Source organism: Mesoplodon bidens, assembly GCF_964165515.1.
Source record: "Mesoplodon bidens genome assembly, chromosome: 13".
Taxonomy (NCBI): Eukaryota; Metazoa; Chordata; class Mammalia; order Artiodactyla; family Ziphiidae; genus Mesoplodon; species Mesoplodon bidens.
The window spans coordinates 29,289,164-29,304,029 of NC_138169.1; the positions used below are offsets into that span (position 1 = coordinate 29,289,164).

At 54.1% G+C, this 14,866-nt stretch overlaps 1 protein-coding gene across 3 annotated transcripts in view; it reads right to left on the reverse strand.

Annotated features, from left to right (window-relative positions):
• The window catches only part of IMPA2 (inositol monophosphatase 2), a 46,636-nt gene continuing 31,770 nt past the window's right edge, over positions 1-14,866 (reverse strand). The window contains exons 1-5 of one of the 3 annotated variants that reach the window (XM_081253114.1): positions 13,675-13,729; positions 6,436-6,580; positions 5,371-5,517; positions 2,416-2,597; positions 7-362 (exon numbers count right to left, since the gene is read on the reverse strand). In XM_081253114.1, the coding sequence (XP_081109240.1) occupies positions 215-362; positions 2,416-2,597; positions 5,371-5,517; positions 6,436-6,580; positions 13,675-13,712 (660 nt within the window). In that variant the 5' untranslated portion in view covers positions 13,713-13,729 and the 3' untranslated portion in view covers positions 7-214. Of the gene's footprint in view, positions 363-2,415; positions 2,598-5,370; positions 5,518-6,435; positions 6,581-7,654; positions 7,672-13,674; positions 13,730-14,866 lie in introns of those variants that run through there. The other 2 variants (XM_081253115.1, XM_081253113.1) reach the window with 2 other exon arrangements.

Below are 14,866 nucleotides of genomic sequence, written 5' to 3' on the forward strand. Positions count from 1 at the left end.
CTGGTTTATTGTGGAGCCGCAGGCCTCGTGCTGCCCACGTCCCCCAACCCCATCCCCACCCGGGGGCCTCCACCGCCTGGCCCCTGGCAGTGCCCTCAGGCCCCTTTTCTTTCTTGAGCAGGGGACACGTGGTGGGAACACAGCGTCTTCCGAATGTGTCCCCGGAGAGGGACCTGCGGGGTTGAGGCCAGTGGAAACTCCACACTGTGAGCCCCTATCCACTCGTGATCCCCCGGCGAGGGCGCGGGCCGGGCACCGCCCGCTCCTCTGTGTCAGCCAGCACTCGGAGCATGTAGGTGCCCGTGTGGACGAGACACTGGCCGGTCACTTGGGCGGTGTGAGACAGGAACCACAGCAGGCTCCTGCAAGAGACGGGGCAGTCGGGCGGGGTGGCGGTCCGGCCTGTGGGGCAGAGGACAGGGGTTCCCCACTCCCACCCCCACATGCGCTCAGGGCCACACAGCCCACATCCCAGCACTTTCCAGTCCCAGCTCCCAGGGCACAGCCCCCCATCGCTGAGATGCAGGCGCCGGCTCCGGAGGTCTGGGTGGGACCTGGGACTCTGCGTTTCCGGCAGCTCCCCTGCCACTGGCCTGGGACCACTCGTGGCCTCTCCTGAATGTGGCCTGTCACCAAGTCACTGGAACATGCTGAGCGGGCGGCCCAGGCAGCACTGGCTCCGTCCTCCTTTGGCTGCTTGCTAACCCTGGCAGCCTTGCCGGGGCTGTGGAGCTTGTTGCTGAACTCAGTTGAGTCGGGGTGAAAGGAACCCCAGGCTGGAGGGAACTCAACACACCTGCCGTTGCGACCCTGTGACCCAGTTCGCTTAGGGCGGACGGGACACCCCGACTCGACCCTGGGCAACTGAGCCCAAGGCTGACCTGGCATTCGTGTTGTTTCAGACTAAAAAATAGCTCTAACTCAAATTCTTATTCTCTACCAAGTCCAAAGCTGAGGAATTCCACGCATTTTAAGGTCCGTCCCTTCACAAGGAACCGGGGGCTCGGCCGCACTGGTGGGGACCTCCACTCCTGGCATCCCTGCGGGGCCTGGCTGGCCAAGCCTCATATCTGGGGGCCTCCTACAGCTGATCGCACCACCCTCAGATCCACCAGACGGTGAGAATCAGTGACAAGAAGGCTGGGTCGTCTCTCGGGAAAGATTTTGCTGAGGTGGGTTCACTTTCTTTACACTTATCTAAGTTGTTGTAACTCTCACTTGAAAAATCAAGCAATCAAGCTGTTCTCTCCTGTCTCAGCAAAAAGAGGAAGCTCACTGGGGAATGGGGGCGCGGTCCAGATTCCAGCAGCAGGACAGTAACTGTTGTCTGGAACCAGGCCTCGATGACTCTGGGTGGGAAAGGAGGCCAAAGGAAGCCACCATCTGCCCGCAAGACCATGTACTGGGCGTGCAGCCCCGTCAGAAGGACCAGCCTCATTTCCAGAATGAGGAAGGCCTCGTTCCCCACCCGCACTACCCTGCCCCGTGCTTCCCTCAGGGAAGCCATCCTGGGACAGCGGAAGGAGGGGACCAGCGCCCCAGAGAAACAGGCAGGCCCTGCTGGGGAGCTGTGCAGGGGGCATCAGGTGTCACGTGGCACCTCTTAGGCAAACTTCAAAGACCTCCTGCTCCTGTCACCCTCTCCCTGCATCCCCCCAACCCGAATCCCTTCTTTAGAGGCTCAGTGACGGATTAACGGAGGGCTGGAAGCAGGTGTATTTAGGGCCTGTGCGATCAGAGAACTTGGAAGCAAACTCCTCATTTTAAAGATGATGAAACTGAGGCTCAGAGAAGTTGAGTAACCTGTTAAAGGTCACACAGCTGGCTGCTCAGAAGCAAGCCTGGGTAGGAGCCCCTGGTACAGGGCTCAGGCCGGGTGTCAGGAGTGTTCCTGGTGCACATAGAGAATGTGTTCAAACTGTTTTGGGGTACAGATCGGGATCTGTCTTCTCCAGGCCCGGCCTGTGGGGTAGGGGTGCCCTGGCAGTGCGTGGAGAGGGGAAAGGCCAGCACCTCCTGCCCACCAGCTTCAAGTTCTGTAACACAGAACTATGTGTGCAAGTCCTCATCCAGGTTTGGGGGCTACTCTGCACAAACCAGGTCAGAATCTCCTTGGCTCTGGTTTTAGCTGTCATTGCTGAGAAATAAGGTTTTTAAATGCACAGCTCTAGCTTTTAAAAGGAATTTGGTTCTTCTTTCTATTTATTATTTAGGTTATTATTTAGGTTTTCTTTCCATTTCGTATTTATTGGTCTTTGGAGAAAACTATGTATTTTGGCTCAAGTTTTTGTTTTCTGAGTAAGTCTGTGGCATAAGAGTTTTTATGACAACACGAGTGAGAGTCAGGCCGGGGCTCGAGGGGCTGGGGAGGGGCTGCCCACCATGTCCAGACTCTCTGGTCCCCAAGTCTGTTACCTCAGCAGGGCCTTGAGCCCTGGGCACCGGATGTCGTAGGACACCGAGTACATCTCGTACATAGTGGCTTTCACGTTGAGGCAGCCGATGACATCCTTGGGGTTCAGCTTGTACAAGTCGAAGGTTACTCTCGCGATCCCCTGTCTCTTTGGCGTCTGGCAGGCTGGGATGTAGGTACCACCCTAGAGCCGTGGAGGAAGAAAGTCTGCAGCACTGGCCCCACTGTGACCAACAAACCCTGTGCCTCTGGTTTTAGGCTGGTTTCAGCTGTCCTGTCAGCTTAAAATCTATGACTAAGCCGCTAACTATTCGAGGAATGTTTTCAGCAGATCAGTGTGCTTATGTTGCCATGGGTCCAAACGCATAAGAAAGTGCCCTCCTCCAAGCTGCTCTGTTCAGTGACTGGAGATGAGTGTGATTCCGCTTCAGGGTCTAGGGGTCAGTGGACAGTGTGCCGGTGACTTCAGGTGGAAACACACTAACCCTGGTCACCTAGGGCCACGCGGCCGCCTGCTGACGACTGTGCCACAGCCCGCCTGACGGCCAGGGGGCATGCTATTCCCGCAGTATGAGAGGCACCATGGAAAGTGCCAGAATCCACGGCTAAGCCAGGGCTGATGGCGTGTGATAAATCGTGGGCTCCCCTGATTTCTAGTTCCTGCCCTGGAGGAAGGCTGGCCTCTTGGGGACACTAGTGGGACCTACTCTCGGTCTACCTGAGACCCTTTTGGTTAGGAAAGAAGGTCAGAGACCTCTATAAATCCCAGGTTTATAAACAGTCTTCCCACAGAAGCTTTGAGAAGAAACAAGAGAGAACAAAGCTGTCCCAGGTACACATCCCAGGTATATGTCCCAGGCACACGTCCTGGTGGGTTTGCTGCAACATGGTCCTGCAGTGTCCAGGATTCAAATAGAGGTACAACTTTCATGAGCCTTAGGTGTTGGGAGTAGTTGAGGCTGTGAGTGTTAAATTCTCTGACAAAAATCTACTAAATTTGAATTTAAACCATAAATTCCCCTAAACACACCCAAACCCTTCTTGCTGGAGCCCCTCTTCTCTTCCTGCCACACCCCCCCCCCCGCCCACTTGGACACACGATGGTTGCAGCCCATTGACTAACGCACCGAGGTCCTGCTGCCGCGGAGGGGGTGTGTGTGTCGTTTAGGAAACGTTAGTAAAAATTAAGATTACAGAATCAAGGGGTGAGTTCCACCTGAGCCCCTGACACAGCTCCTCCCTGACGCATGAAAGTTTTAATCTCACTCCCCCAACATCCTTGGTCTTGAGTCAAAATCGAGATGCCTCCCCAAACTTGGGACCTAACGGGGGTGTGGTTTCCATCATCTGGACCCAGGAGCCCCCTGAAGATGCTCTGAGGACCTGCTCCCCACAGGACAGGCTCCAAGGCTTTGGATTGAGGAAGGGAGACCCCTGGCGGCTACTTCTTGGAAGTTCTGGCCAAGTCAAGTCAAGTCGCCTCACCGAGAAACCTCTACAAGTGGGGCAGGATTTACAATCCCTGAAGGAAGGATGTCCAGACGCCTAAGACCCCGCGTGAGACTCATGTCAACCAGGCTGTTACCAGATAGAGAAGCCTCCTCCCACCCCGAGAACCACCATATCGGTGCCACTCTAGTCCACAGCCTCCTGTCACCACCCTGACCCCCAGCTCAGCGCCCACCATGTGGGGGCTTCAACCTGTCACATGGCGACCGACTCCCCCACTAAGTAAAAGAGGATTTCACTCACAAAACAAACAGAAAAGACCCTTTCCATCTGAATTAGTTTCCTGGGGCTGCTGGGACCAATGGCCACAAGCTGAGTGGCTGAGAGCAACACAGACTCATGCTCTGACAGTTCTGGGGGTTGGAGGTCCTGAGTGAGCCGCAGGCTGTCCTGCTGGGGCTGCCGTCCCGGCTCCAGAGGCGCCTCTGTCCCTCGACCCGTGGCCTGTCTTCCTGTCACTCCTCTCTCTGCTTCCGCCCTCGCTGACCCTCCTGTGTTCCCCTTACAAGGACCCTGTGATGACACCGCCCCACCAGGTAATCCAGGATCATCACCCCATGCCAAGTCCCCTTTGCCACGTAAAGTGACATGTTCCTGGGTTCTGGGGATGAGGACGTGGGTCATGGGGGCTGGAGAGAGGGACCAGCTAGGTCACGAGCATCAGTGAATAAACTCCGTCCACTGATGCTTCCTCCCCGGGTCTCTGTAAACTACACTCCAGCTTGCGTGGTTTGGGACTCAGCAGTCCCTAAAGCCTCAGGGGGGCAGCTTGAGGCCAGGTGCTCAGGAGAGAGCTCTGGGCAGCTGTCCTCCCAGAATCCAGTAGAGCTGGGGTCACTGGCTGCCCACAGGGGAGACGCCAGCTTCCCTCTCTGGATCCTGCCTGCTTGCCTCTCTGGATCCTGGTTTCCATAAAATGTTGGATTCTGAGGATTTCCCTTTCTTGAAGGTCAGTTAGGCATATAAAAAGATGTTTGAGTATTTTGCTTTACATTTTTAGGTGCTTTATGGTGGGAGTGTTTTCCAAGATATATAACCTATAGTTTTCTCAGAAATAAAACCCTTTATTCTACCTCTTTGCTTGCCTAAATCACTGTGTTTACACCTACACACTCCTCCCTAATTTTACCAGTTGTGTCAGCTCGCCACCTCCTGAGGTCACAGACAGTGAGTGGTCACAGGTCTTATCCACACACTCTAACCGGATCTGTAGCCCCTCACTGGCCAAAGCCTGACCCTCAGAATTACTGGCTCTAAATCACATAGTCCAGGTTCATAAAGATGCCGTTTCCTAGAAATAGTTGAAAGCATCCCTGGAGGGTAGGAGATCCAGTTATCAGGTGAACACAAAGGAAGTATTTGGAAAGTGGGCCAGTCAACCCCAAAGTGAGGACCGCACTTCCATAGGTGAGAAGCCTTCCCAGAAGCTGCCCAGACAACACGCTTACCGGTGTCCACTTCTGTCCCTTCTCCAGGACCATGAGGTGCGTGTTGTCCCCCAGGGTCTGGAAGAACGCCTCCGTGTCCACCACGGTGCCATCCTCCTCCAACACCAAAGTGACCAGTCTGCTGGCAATAACCAGGGCATCCAGGGTCTAGGTCAGAACACACCAGCGTCATGGGGTGAAGTGAGAGACTCCGTTTGGACCCATCCATGGCATCAACTAAGTCATGGTTCCAGAAGTGTTGGCCTATTTTGAGGGTTTTTTTTTTTTTTTTTTTTTTGCGGTACGTGGGCCTCTCACTGTTGTGGCCTCTCCCGTTGCGGAGCACAGGCTCCAGACGCGCAGGCTCAGCGGCCATGGCTCACAGGCCCAGCCGCTCCGCGGCATGTGGGATCCTCCCAGACCGGGGCACGAACCCGTGTCCCCTGCATCGGCAGGCGGACTCTCAACCACTGCGCCACCAGGGAAGCCCCATTTTGAGGGTTTTAAATGGTAAAGATGGACCTTACCTGGTGTCTATGACTCAGCCTTTGCTTGGAAAAGAGAAGTTAAAAAATCAAACGGACCTAACTTCAGAGGTTTCAATGACGTGAGATAAGGGGTTACACTGAGTAATATTCAGTTTCTAAAATGTCCTGCTTATTTAGACAAATAAAAAGAATGACCCTGTATCTGTGATACTTAAAGAGCCCACATCTCTGTCGCTTCAGAGACGGCATGTTGGAGTCTCATTTCTCGTCTCCGATGAGAGTCTATGATTCTTCCTTATCTGGCGATCCAGGACGCTGTTTTAGATTAAGGACAATTCATCCCTGGCCTTTATAACCAAAACCAGATTTCTACAGTTGCTGCCTCCTATATTCTCCCTGTCAAAGAACCAAAGCCACATTATCAATTGATGGCTACTTTGAAGGTTTTCGTCTCTGTACCTAAGTCTTTTATGGGACAGGGACACAGCAATATTCCCTTTAATGTCAGAAGGCTCCCCCAGACCCTCTGAGGCCAGGACACAGACCCTCTGTCTTGCACTGGCTTGTTCCCGGGACCCATGTGGGCTGGTGGGGGTACCTTGGTGAGGAGCTCCTGCAGGCTGCTGGCGGTCACCCCTCGGCGGCTGCTCCTGTCATGGTTGGAGACCCGGAAGGGGCGAGCGGGATGCATGAGGGGTGTGAGCAGCACCTTCTTCGTCTGCGACCCCATAAACGTCAGGGGCCTAGAAATGGAGGGAAAAGTAAAAACAAATTGATGTTACTTTAAAGAAGAGTCTTTAAAGAGAGGTTTGAAGTACACAGAAATAAGACAAGCTTAATATTTGCACCTAAAAGAAAGGAAGCCAATGGTTGGGGATGATTAAAAATTGTGTACCTGACATCCAAGGAACAAACAAATACATAAAATTAAAAAATACAACCATCATTACACCCATTTTTACCAGAACATTCAAAGCCCTTGCAGTAACTGTTTGAGAAGGAAAGGTAAAGTCATCAAAAGAGAAATAACAATTATATTCTGAAAACATGGATTTTAGAGCTGAAAAATCTAAGAAAATGATTTCTCCAGGCCATGTAGTAACTGAACAGAGTTAAAGAATTAGGCACACACACAAATAGTTACATATTTGCACAATACAACAAAGCCAGAAATTTAAAAGCCAGATAGTGTTCACTATAGCAATAAACCAATTTTTTGAAATTAGGATAAATGAGGAACAGCAGAACCCTGTAATCACTGCAGCTGGAAAACCAGCCACTTCAGATTGTATATCATGTGGCACTTTGGAGTGAGTTCCGCATTTATCACAGAATTAATTTATCCATTCACCACAAAAAAAAGAACTAACATAGGAAAAGAAAACAACGTAGGAAAACCAAATCAGGACAATTTTCTGAGAAAAAAATCCCCAACCCTTGATTATTAAAGTTTTGTTACCTAGCAAATACTAAAAAGTAATAAAGTGAAGGATAAATTAAAAACAGCTGATAAGTAGTAACTTTAGTAGTTTTTTTTTTTAACATACACATATTTTGCTTTATATGTATTAACTCAATCCTCAAAAACCCTAGTTTTCTCAATTTACAGGTGAAGAAACTGAGACCAGAGAGCGGCCCCACAGGTCAGAGCTGGGAATTTAGACCAGGCACCTGGTCTCTGCCTCAGAAAGGTGATCTAGATGCCACAGGCTAAGAAGGAATAAGAAAAGCCTGCATATCAGTGAAGAGGTGAAGATTTGACAACAATCAAAGAAATGCAGAACCACCTTTGACACCTTGGGTGCTCTTAAACCCACATGCAAGAAGTTGTCTAAATAACTCTGGAGGGGACCAGATGCGCCTTGCTGGTGGGGCTGGAAGGGGGTTTTCAGTCTCTGTGGCGACCAGTCTGGCACTGAGGGAGGAGCTCCACCCTGGACAGTGGATGTTTTTATATCAGGAATGTATCTGTAGAGAAATTATTCACAATATAAACAGAAATCAGCAATGTCCCAGATCCTGCTTTGTGCTGGCCACTGTGATAAATGTTGGACACTCAATCTCCTCAGACCCTGAGGGACTAGCACCTGTCATGGCACTGTCCCCCAGCCCTGAACAGCGCTCAAATAGGTGGTGACTATTTGGACAAATCCCCCTTCAGTGACAATCAGGAGAATGAAACAAAGGGCTTTATTTTGGGGGACAACCTTGAAGAAGATACAAAGTGAGGACATGACTGCTTTCTGACACTTATAGCAGTTTGTCTAGAGTAACTCTACGAAGGTTAAAATTCTAGGAATACCTGCCCTGTTTGCCAGTGTAGGCCACCTGCATATATATACTATATATATACACACCTGCATCTATATACATATGCATATATATATATATATATATATATCTCACACACACAGTCATTTATCTATGCTTTATTTCTCCAACTAGACTGGACTTTCCTTATGGACAAAAGTGACAACCTGGCCTTGCGACTGGCATCTGAAGTGAGGGGGGCGGGCGGGGGGAAGTCTTGTGGGGCTGAGCCCTCACCCTGTGGAATCTGATGCCGTCTCTGGGTAGATGGTGCCAGAACTGAGTTCAGGGACTTCCCCGGTGGTTCAGTGGTAAAGAATCTGCCTTCCCTGGACACCCTGCCAGAGACTGAGAAATGCTTGGTGCTGTGTGGGAAGCCCCTCCCCCATCCTTACATGCTAGAATTGGTGTCACAACCTCTTTACCTAGATTGTCAGCAAGAATTTGGTGTGACACATATTTAGCCAGCATCAGGCTTGTGCCTCGTGACTGCAGGCATCCGAGCACCTGCCATAGCCAGCAATGTGCTGGCTTTTTATACATTTATTTATTTATTTTTATTTTTGGCTGCATTGCGTCTTCGTTGCTGCACACGGGCTTTCTCTAGTTGCGGTGAGCAGGGACTCCTCTTCATTGCAGTGCGCGGGCTTCTCATTGAGGTGGCTTCTCTTGTTATGGAGCACGGTCTCTAGGTGTGTGGGCTTCAGTAGTTGTGGTGCACGGGCTCAGTAGTTACGGCTCTTGGGCTCTAGAGAGCAGGCTCAGTAGCTGTAGTGCACGGGCTTAGCTGCTCCACGGCATGCGGGATCTTCCCAGACCAGGGCTCAAACCCGTGTCCCCTGTATTGGCAGGTGGATTCTTAACCACTGCGCCACCAGGGAAGCCCTGTGCTGACTTTTAAAATATATTAACTAATTTCATCACAACCTTACAAGGAAAGTATTACCCCATTTCTCAGGTGAGAAAACTGAGGCTCAGAGTGGTTTCCCAAGGTCACCCAGTTAATAAGGAATCTCTCTGAACTTCAAGTCCCAAGCAGTAAACATTGGCCAGAGCCAGTGAAGAAGAGCTGCGGGCTGGGAGGATACCCACAGCTCCTCTCCAGGGTCACCACCCAGCCTGTGGCCAGCGTGGCAGCTTCAAGGGGGACTATGACTGGCCAGTGGTCCCCACACGGCTCTCCCACCAGAATTAGAGCAGCCCAGCAAGGGAGTCCGGGGCTGAACCGACCCAGCGGAGGGCCTGGCACATGGCCACCAGACCTCTGCCCCAGTTCCAGGGAGTTACACAGGCTCCTCATTACACAACGTGACAACCAGGGGCCCACATTCTGCTGGGCTGACGCTCAGAGCCCTCCCTGGCAACCCGGTGGACAAGGCAGCGAGGATTATACACACAATGCTTCACAGCTGGGACCTGGCTCTGTTCTCAACCTGATCATAGCATCACTGGAAACTTGAACTCGCGTTGAGGAGAAAAGAAAGGTACCAGCACAGTGCCTGACCAGGCCAAAGGCGAGCAGCTGAGTACCAGGGAGGCTGAGGGCGTGGAGGGAGGGATGGTCAGAGTCGGGGCGGGGAGGTTGCCCACTGGTGAAACCCTCCTCTGGTGTGGGGAGCCCGGGGTCTGCCAGCAAGAGCCTCCCTCCCCCCCAGAGCAGGGAGTCATTCCTTTGTCCCTGAGTAAAAGACAGGCTAGGGCCAACCATAGAAGTGGGAGGGTGGGAGGACAAAGTTCACGTCTTGGAACCTGGACCCAGGCCCTGTGGGGGGTCAGTGGCACGCCCTGGGCTGAACAGCTCTGACCCAGTTAGTTGTGGTCTGTATCTCCTCATCGCCACCTTTGTGAGCCCCCAGGTGATCCACTGACCTAGCTCCGCCCACCACAAAGCCCTCATTGTCTTTTAACTTCTGACCAGATTAAGTGCTGGCAGTCACTCCCGGGGCCTTCCCTCCTCGCTGCCCTGAGATAGCCGACCTCAATAAAGGACGTCCAGGGGGCTTCCCTGGTGGCGCAGTGGTTGTGAGTCCGCCTGCCGATGCGGGGGACACGGGTTTGTGCCCCGGTCCAGGAAGATCCCATATGCCTCAGAGTGGCTGGGCCCGTGAGCCATCGCCGCTGAGCCTGTGCGTCCAGAGCCTGTGCTCCGCAATAGGAGAGGCCGCAACAGTGAGAGGCCCACGTACCGCAAAAAAAAAAAAAAAAAAAAAAAAAAGAAGGACATCCAGTTATTGCTGTTCTTACGCCGTACGTTTCCCAACAGAGAATTGGAGAAAAGGCTTAGGAGCCACATAAAAAGGCCCTGCAGGCGTGAGCCATTCTTTCCAAGGAACAGGGGTTAAAAAGGGGTTAAATGCTATCTTAGGTACACTAAATCTGCCGAACAAATACTACGCCTGCTTACTCTGCTCCAGCAAAAGGAACAGCAGGGACAACCAGGTACAAGAACAAAGCAACATATTAACCCAGCTCAATTCTGGTCCTCTTAATGGGATCATTTATGTCACTGGCCACTAGACCAAGGCTGAAAATGTGTTGCTATTCCCCCTGAATGCTGTACTACATCGAAGTTGTCACAGGAGCACTAAGAAGACTTAGAATCCAGCTTTTGGCAACCCCTCATGTTGGCTGCCCTCTAATCCCTGGGAACGTGCAGGCAATCACACAAAACAGGAAGGGAGATGGTTCAGTACACGGAAAAACAAAACCAAGGAAACAGGCTCTTCAAGGAAATCGATTGTTTGGGGAAATCAAGATGATAAGAAAAGTCAGACTTCATAGAACATTCTGGAAAATTGTGAGGGTGTGTATCTCCCAGAAGTGAAGGAACAGGGAAATCTCTGTATTTTTCCCAGAGGGAGTGAGGAGACCTCAACTCGTAGAGTAGGAAATAAAGCAACAGGCACAGGCTGACAGTGGACGTGAACCCCACTGCTGTGGAACAAAGCTGGCCCACAGGTCACAAGAAGGCGTCTTTCTAGGCCACCTTCTGGACTGATGTTTGTTCTGAAAGCGCTGGGGGAGAAAATCAGGCCCGGGAACAGGCCGTCAGGTGGACAAGTAGGGCCCACGTGAAGAGATAAAGCTCATACAGAGCTCTGTGCCTAAAGCCGGGTGACAAGGACAGTGCAGGGAAGGGAAGTGTGACCCCAGCTATGGGAATGCAGAGAAGGGGTAGGCCTTGGAAAGCATCCATCAGGCTTGGTGAGGCCTCCGAGAGCTGCAGGGACAGTGGCTGAGGGACAGTCTCGGGGGTGGTGGGGTCTCACCGCGGCAGGAAGCAGAAGAGTGTTGGCCCCTGTGAGGCTTCCTGCTCCCCAGCGGGCCTGGCTCATGACAAGCAACACATGGAACACGTGGGTCCCACTGGGAGCCCCATGGCAGGACTGTGGCAGCTCCCGGCTGTGCATTGACCCACCCAGCAAAATGCTTGGCTAGAAAGCATATCCAATACATGACCGTGAAGTCTTTGAACACTTTGAATATTATTAAAATAAGAGTTTAGACCACCAAGGAGTAAGCATCAGTAACCTGGGAGATCGACTTGTAGAAAAGTCAATTCCTTGTTTGCATCACTAACAAGACTGGTCAAATTTGTACTGAAAGGGCAGCTATTCAAAACCTAGAGTTCCTTGTTCAAGGAAAGAGGTACTAAATAGCTACAAAAGCAGCTACTTTGCACAAAGTGTAAAGGAGATCAGCTCTGTAACAACCTCAGGGTCAGTGTGAATGTTATCAAAGCCAGAACACAAAGTCAGAGCAGGCTTCCTCTGTGGCAACACACACCCTGTGGACACCCTGGGCATCCAGAGCTGAGCCAGGAGATCTTGGGCTGCAGCTGCTGCGTCTGCAGCCTGGACTCGGCTTTAAAGAAGGCAGAAGACAAAAGTTTTCCTTTCAGCAAGTGTGACAGATGGTGCAGAAGCAGGTGGGGTCCCAAGAATTAGAGCAGCTCAGTTCTCAAGCAGGAACCCAATGACGGTGAGTCCCCACAGGTGGTCCCTAGCTCCCTCCCAGAGCCCTGCACTCAGGGCTGTCTAAGCAGATCAGTCCTTCCCCATGTGCTCATCTGCCAACATTTCAGAAGCAAGTCGCTTCCACCTCACACTGAGACGTTTTGGGTTTGGGATTGTGCTGTAGGGTTAGGTACAAAGGCAGGGGCAGCCTTAATTCTTCAGGCCTCATCTCCTCCCGCTGCAGGCCACACCAGCCAGGGCTTAGGGCCCCCTCACAGTTCTTACAACTTGGCCCACCAGCTCAGTGCTGGGAGGACCTTGGAGAGGCCCATGGGAGAAAAGTTTGGAGGATGCACTACAAACTGTCAGCAGTTGCTACCCTTGGGAGTGGGACTGGGGGGCGAGTGAAGCTGGAGGTAGAGGAAGAAACCAAGGGTCTTCCCCTTAGGCCTAAACCACATCAGTGAAGATGCATGAAAACGTCTGTTTCTCACCTTCCTGGGGTCCTGTTTTTAAAGAGAAGGCCCAAGCGGCAGACAGCGCTCCCTTCCATATTGGCGGCTCTCTCTAACCTTGGGCCTGGCACAGATGCCCCTTTAAAGACCCAGGTTCAGAAGCTTACAGATCACACTCCCCTCTCTCTCACCCACCCCATCCCTCCACCCCAGTCACCTCGGAAAACCAGCATTTTAAAGAACTCAAGGAGACCTTCAGAGAAGCAGTATCCCTCCCCCAAGTCTGTAAAGTTACTGCCACCCAATATCTTTAGGATTTTACAGACAAGGATTGGTTTGGGTTTCCTGGGTGTGAAGATGAACCCAAGAATGGAAAAAAAAGTGATGCAGGGCCTGGGTCACGGGCTCGTGGACCGGGAGAGGAGGCGGCGGGCGTCCGCGGGCCCCTCTACCCCTCTCCGCCCCCCAAAGCGTCACCACTTCCCCCCAAACTCCTCCTTACAAACCTGGGGGCTCAGCCAGCACGGTCAGGGAGCGTCCAGACCCAGGCGCGCCCCGGTTAGCCCACCACGCTCGGAGCCGGAGCCCGCGCGGCCCTGAGGGGTCAGCTGGCCGCCTCGGGGCCGCCCAGCGTCCCCACCAACGCCCCTCGTCTCGCCCCAGCTCGCACCGCGGTCCGGGACCCCGAGAAGCCTGGCCGCGCGCGCGCCCAGGCCTCCAGGGACGGGCCCCGTCTGCACCCGCTGCGGTCGCGGCTAGAAATGCAGCCGCTCCGCACTCACCACGGTCACCTGTTCCGCGGACGCCCGCGCACCTCGGGAGCCACACCTGGCGCTGGCGGCCGGCCGGAGGCGGGGAAGGGATCGCGCGCGGGCTCCGGCTGGGCGCCTGGGCGCAGGGGCCGCGGGGGTGGGGGAGCGCAGGGAGAGCGGGGCGCACGAGGACAAGGGGCGCCGGGGTGAGAGGCGCAGGAGGACAGGGGTGCAGGGGGACGAAGGGGGCAGGGGGATGTGGGGCTCGTGGGGACAAGGGGCGCCGGGGACGCAGGGGGCCGAGAGGGGGCGGGGAAACGAGGGCCCCGAGGGCGGCGGGGGCGCAGTCCCGCGGGGCACTAGCCTGAGGAGGGCTCCGGCGCAGTCCCGGGCCATGTCCATCGCTCGGGTCGTTGCGGGGCCGGCCTCCCCGGGCGCAGCCTCTTAAAGCGCCGCTGCCGGCCCCGCCCGCGTCCACGCCCCTTGGGCTGCGGAGGCCGCGGAGGACGACAGTCGCCACTACCCGGAGCCCAGCCGCTCCGCGGGCCATAGGGGGTCGCCGGTCGGCCTGTCGGAGGTTGGGGCAGTCGGGGACACCACCACGCTGGCAGCGTGGCCTCGGCTGTGGAAAGGCGGGTGTGGCCCCAGGATTCGGGAGACCGTGGGGCGGGATGCACGCAGGTCCCCCAGAGGGCCGCGCCAGCCGCTGCCTTTGGGGCGAGGACCCGCCCTCAGGGCCAACCCACCAGGCTGTCTCGCGGCCGGGACAGGGGGTAGAGGAAGTGAAAGACCTCGGGGACTTCACAATCCTTTAGCTACAGGGATGGGACTTCCTCAGAGTAAGGCGAGAGAAACACCGAGCCAGGACGAGGGTGAAACCCGGGTCCTGCTTGCATAGCCCTCGCTTGGGATGGGAAGATGCAATAGCTCCTGTTCAGACCCCAGAAGGGGCGGGGCTGTCAGGGATTCCATAGCTCTTAATTGCGAACTTGGAGCGGACTCTGTTGAGCGGGTTAAGGAGTGGGGTGGTTTCCCAACCCCGGCGCTTTAAAAGGGGTAAACCGGGATGAAAGTGTCCAGCGCCGCCCTGCACGCAGGGTGACTGGCCCTCGCCTTGTCAGCCTGCTGCCCGTGCTGTTGCGAGGAGCCGGTTTCCAAAGAGCTGTGGCCTGACCTCTGCCTCGGTCTGGGACTCACTTGACCAGCACAGCAGGCCCTTCTATCCGCGCTCCGCCTCCATTTAGTCACAGAGACAAGCACATGTCTTGCCCTGAGGGTCACTGGTGTCACCGAGATGAGTGTGGAGCCAAAAGCAATTTCCTTCCAGAGTCCTGGACTCCACAGGGCCTGCCGAGCCTCAGCCCCAGGCAAGGTGGTTCCTGCCCAGAGCCCCGGGGGCTGGACTGGGCCTTAGCTGCCCCTCCCCTGACCCCCTGCTGTGGCCTGAATGTTTGTGTCCACCCCACACTCATATTGCAACCCTAATGCCCAGGGTGATAGCACTGGAAGGTGGGCTTTGGGAGGTGCTTAGATTGTGAGGCCGGAGCCCACATGGA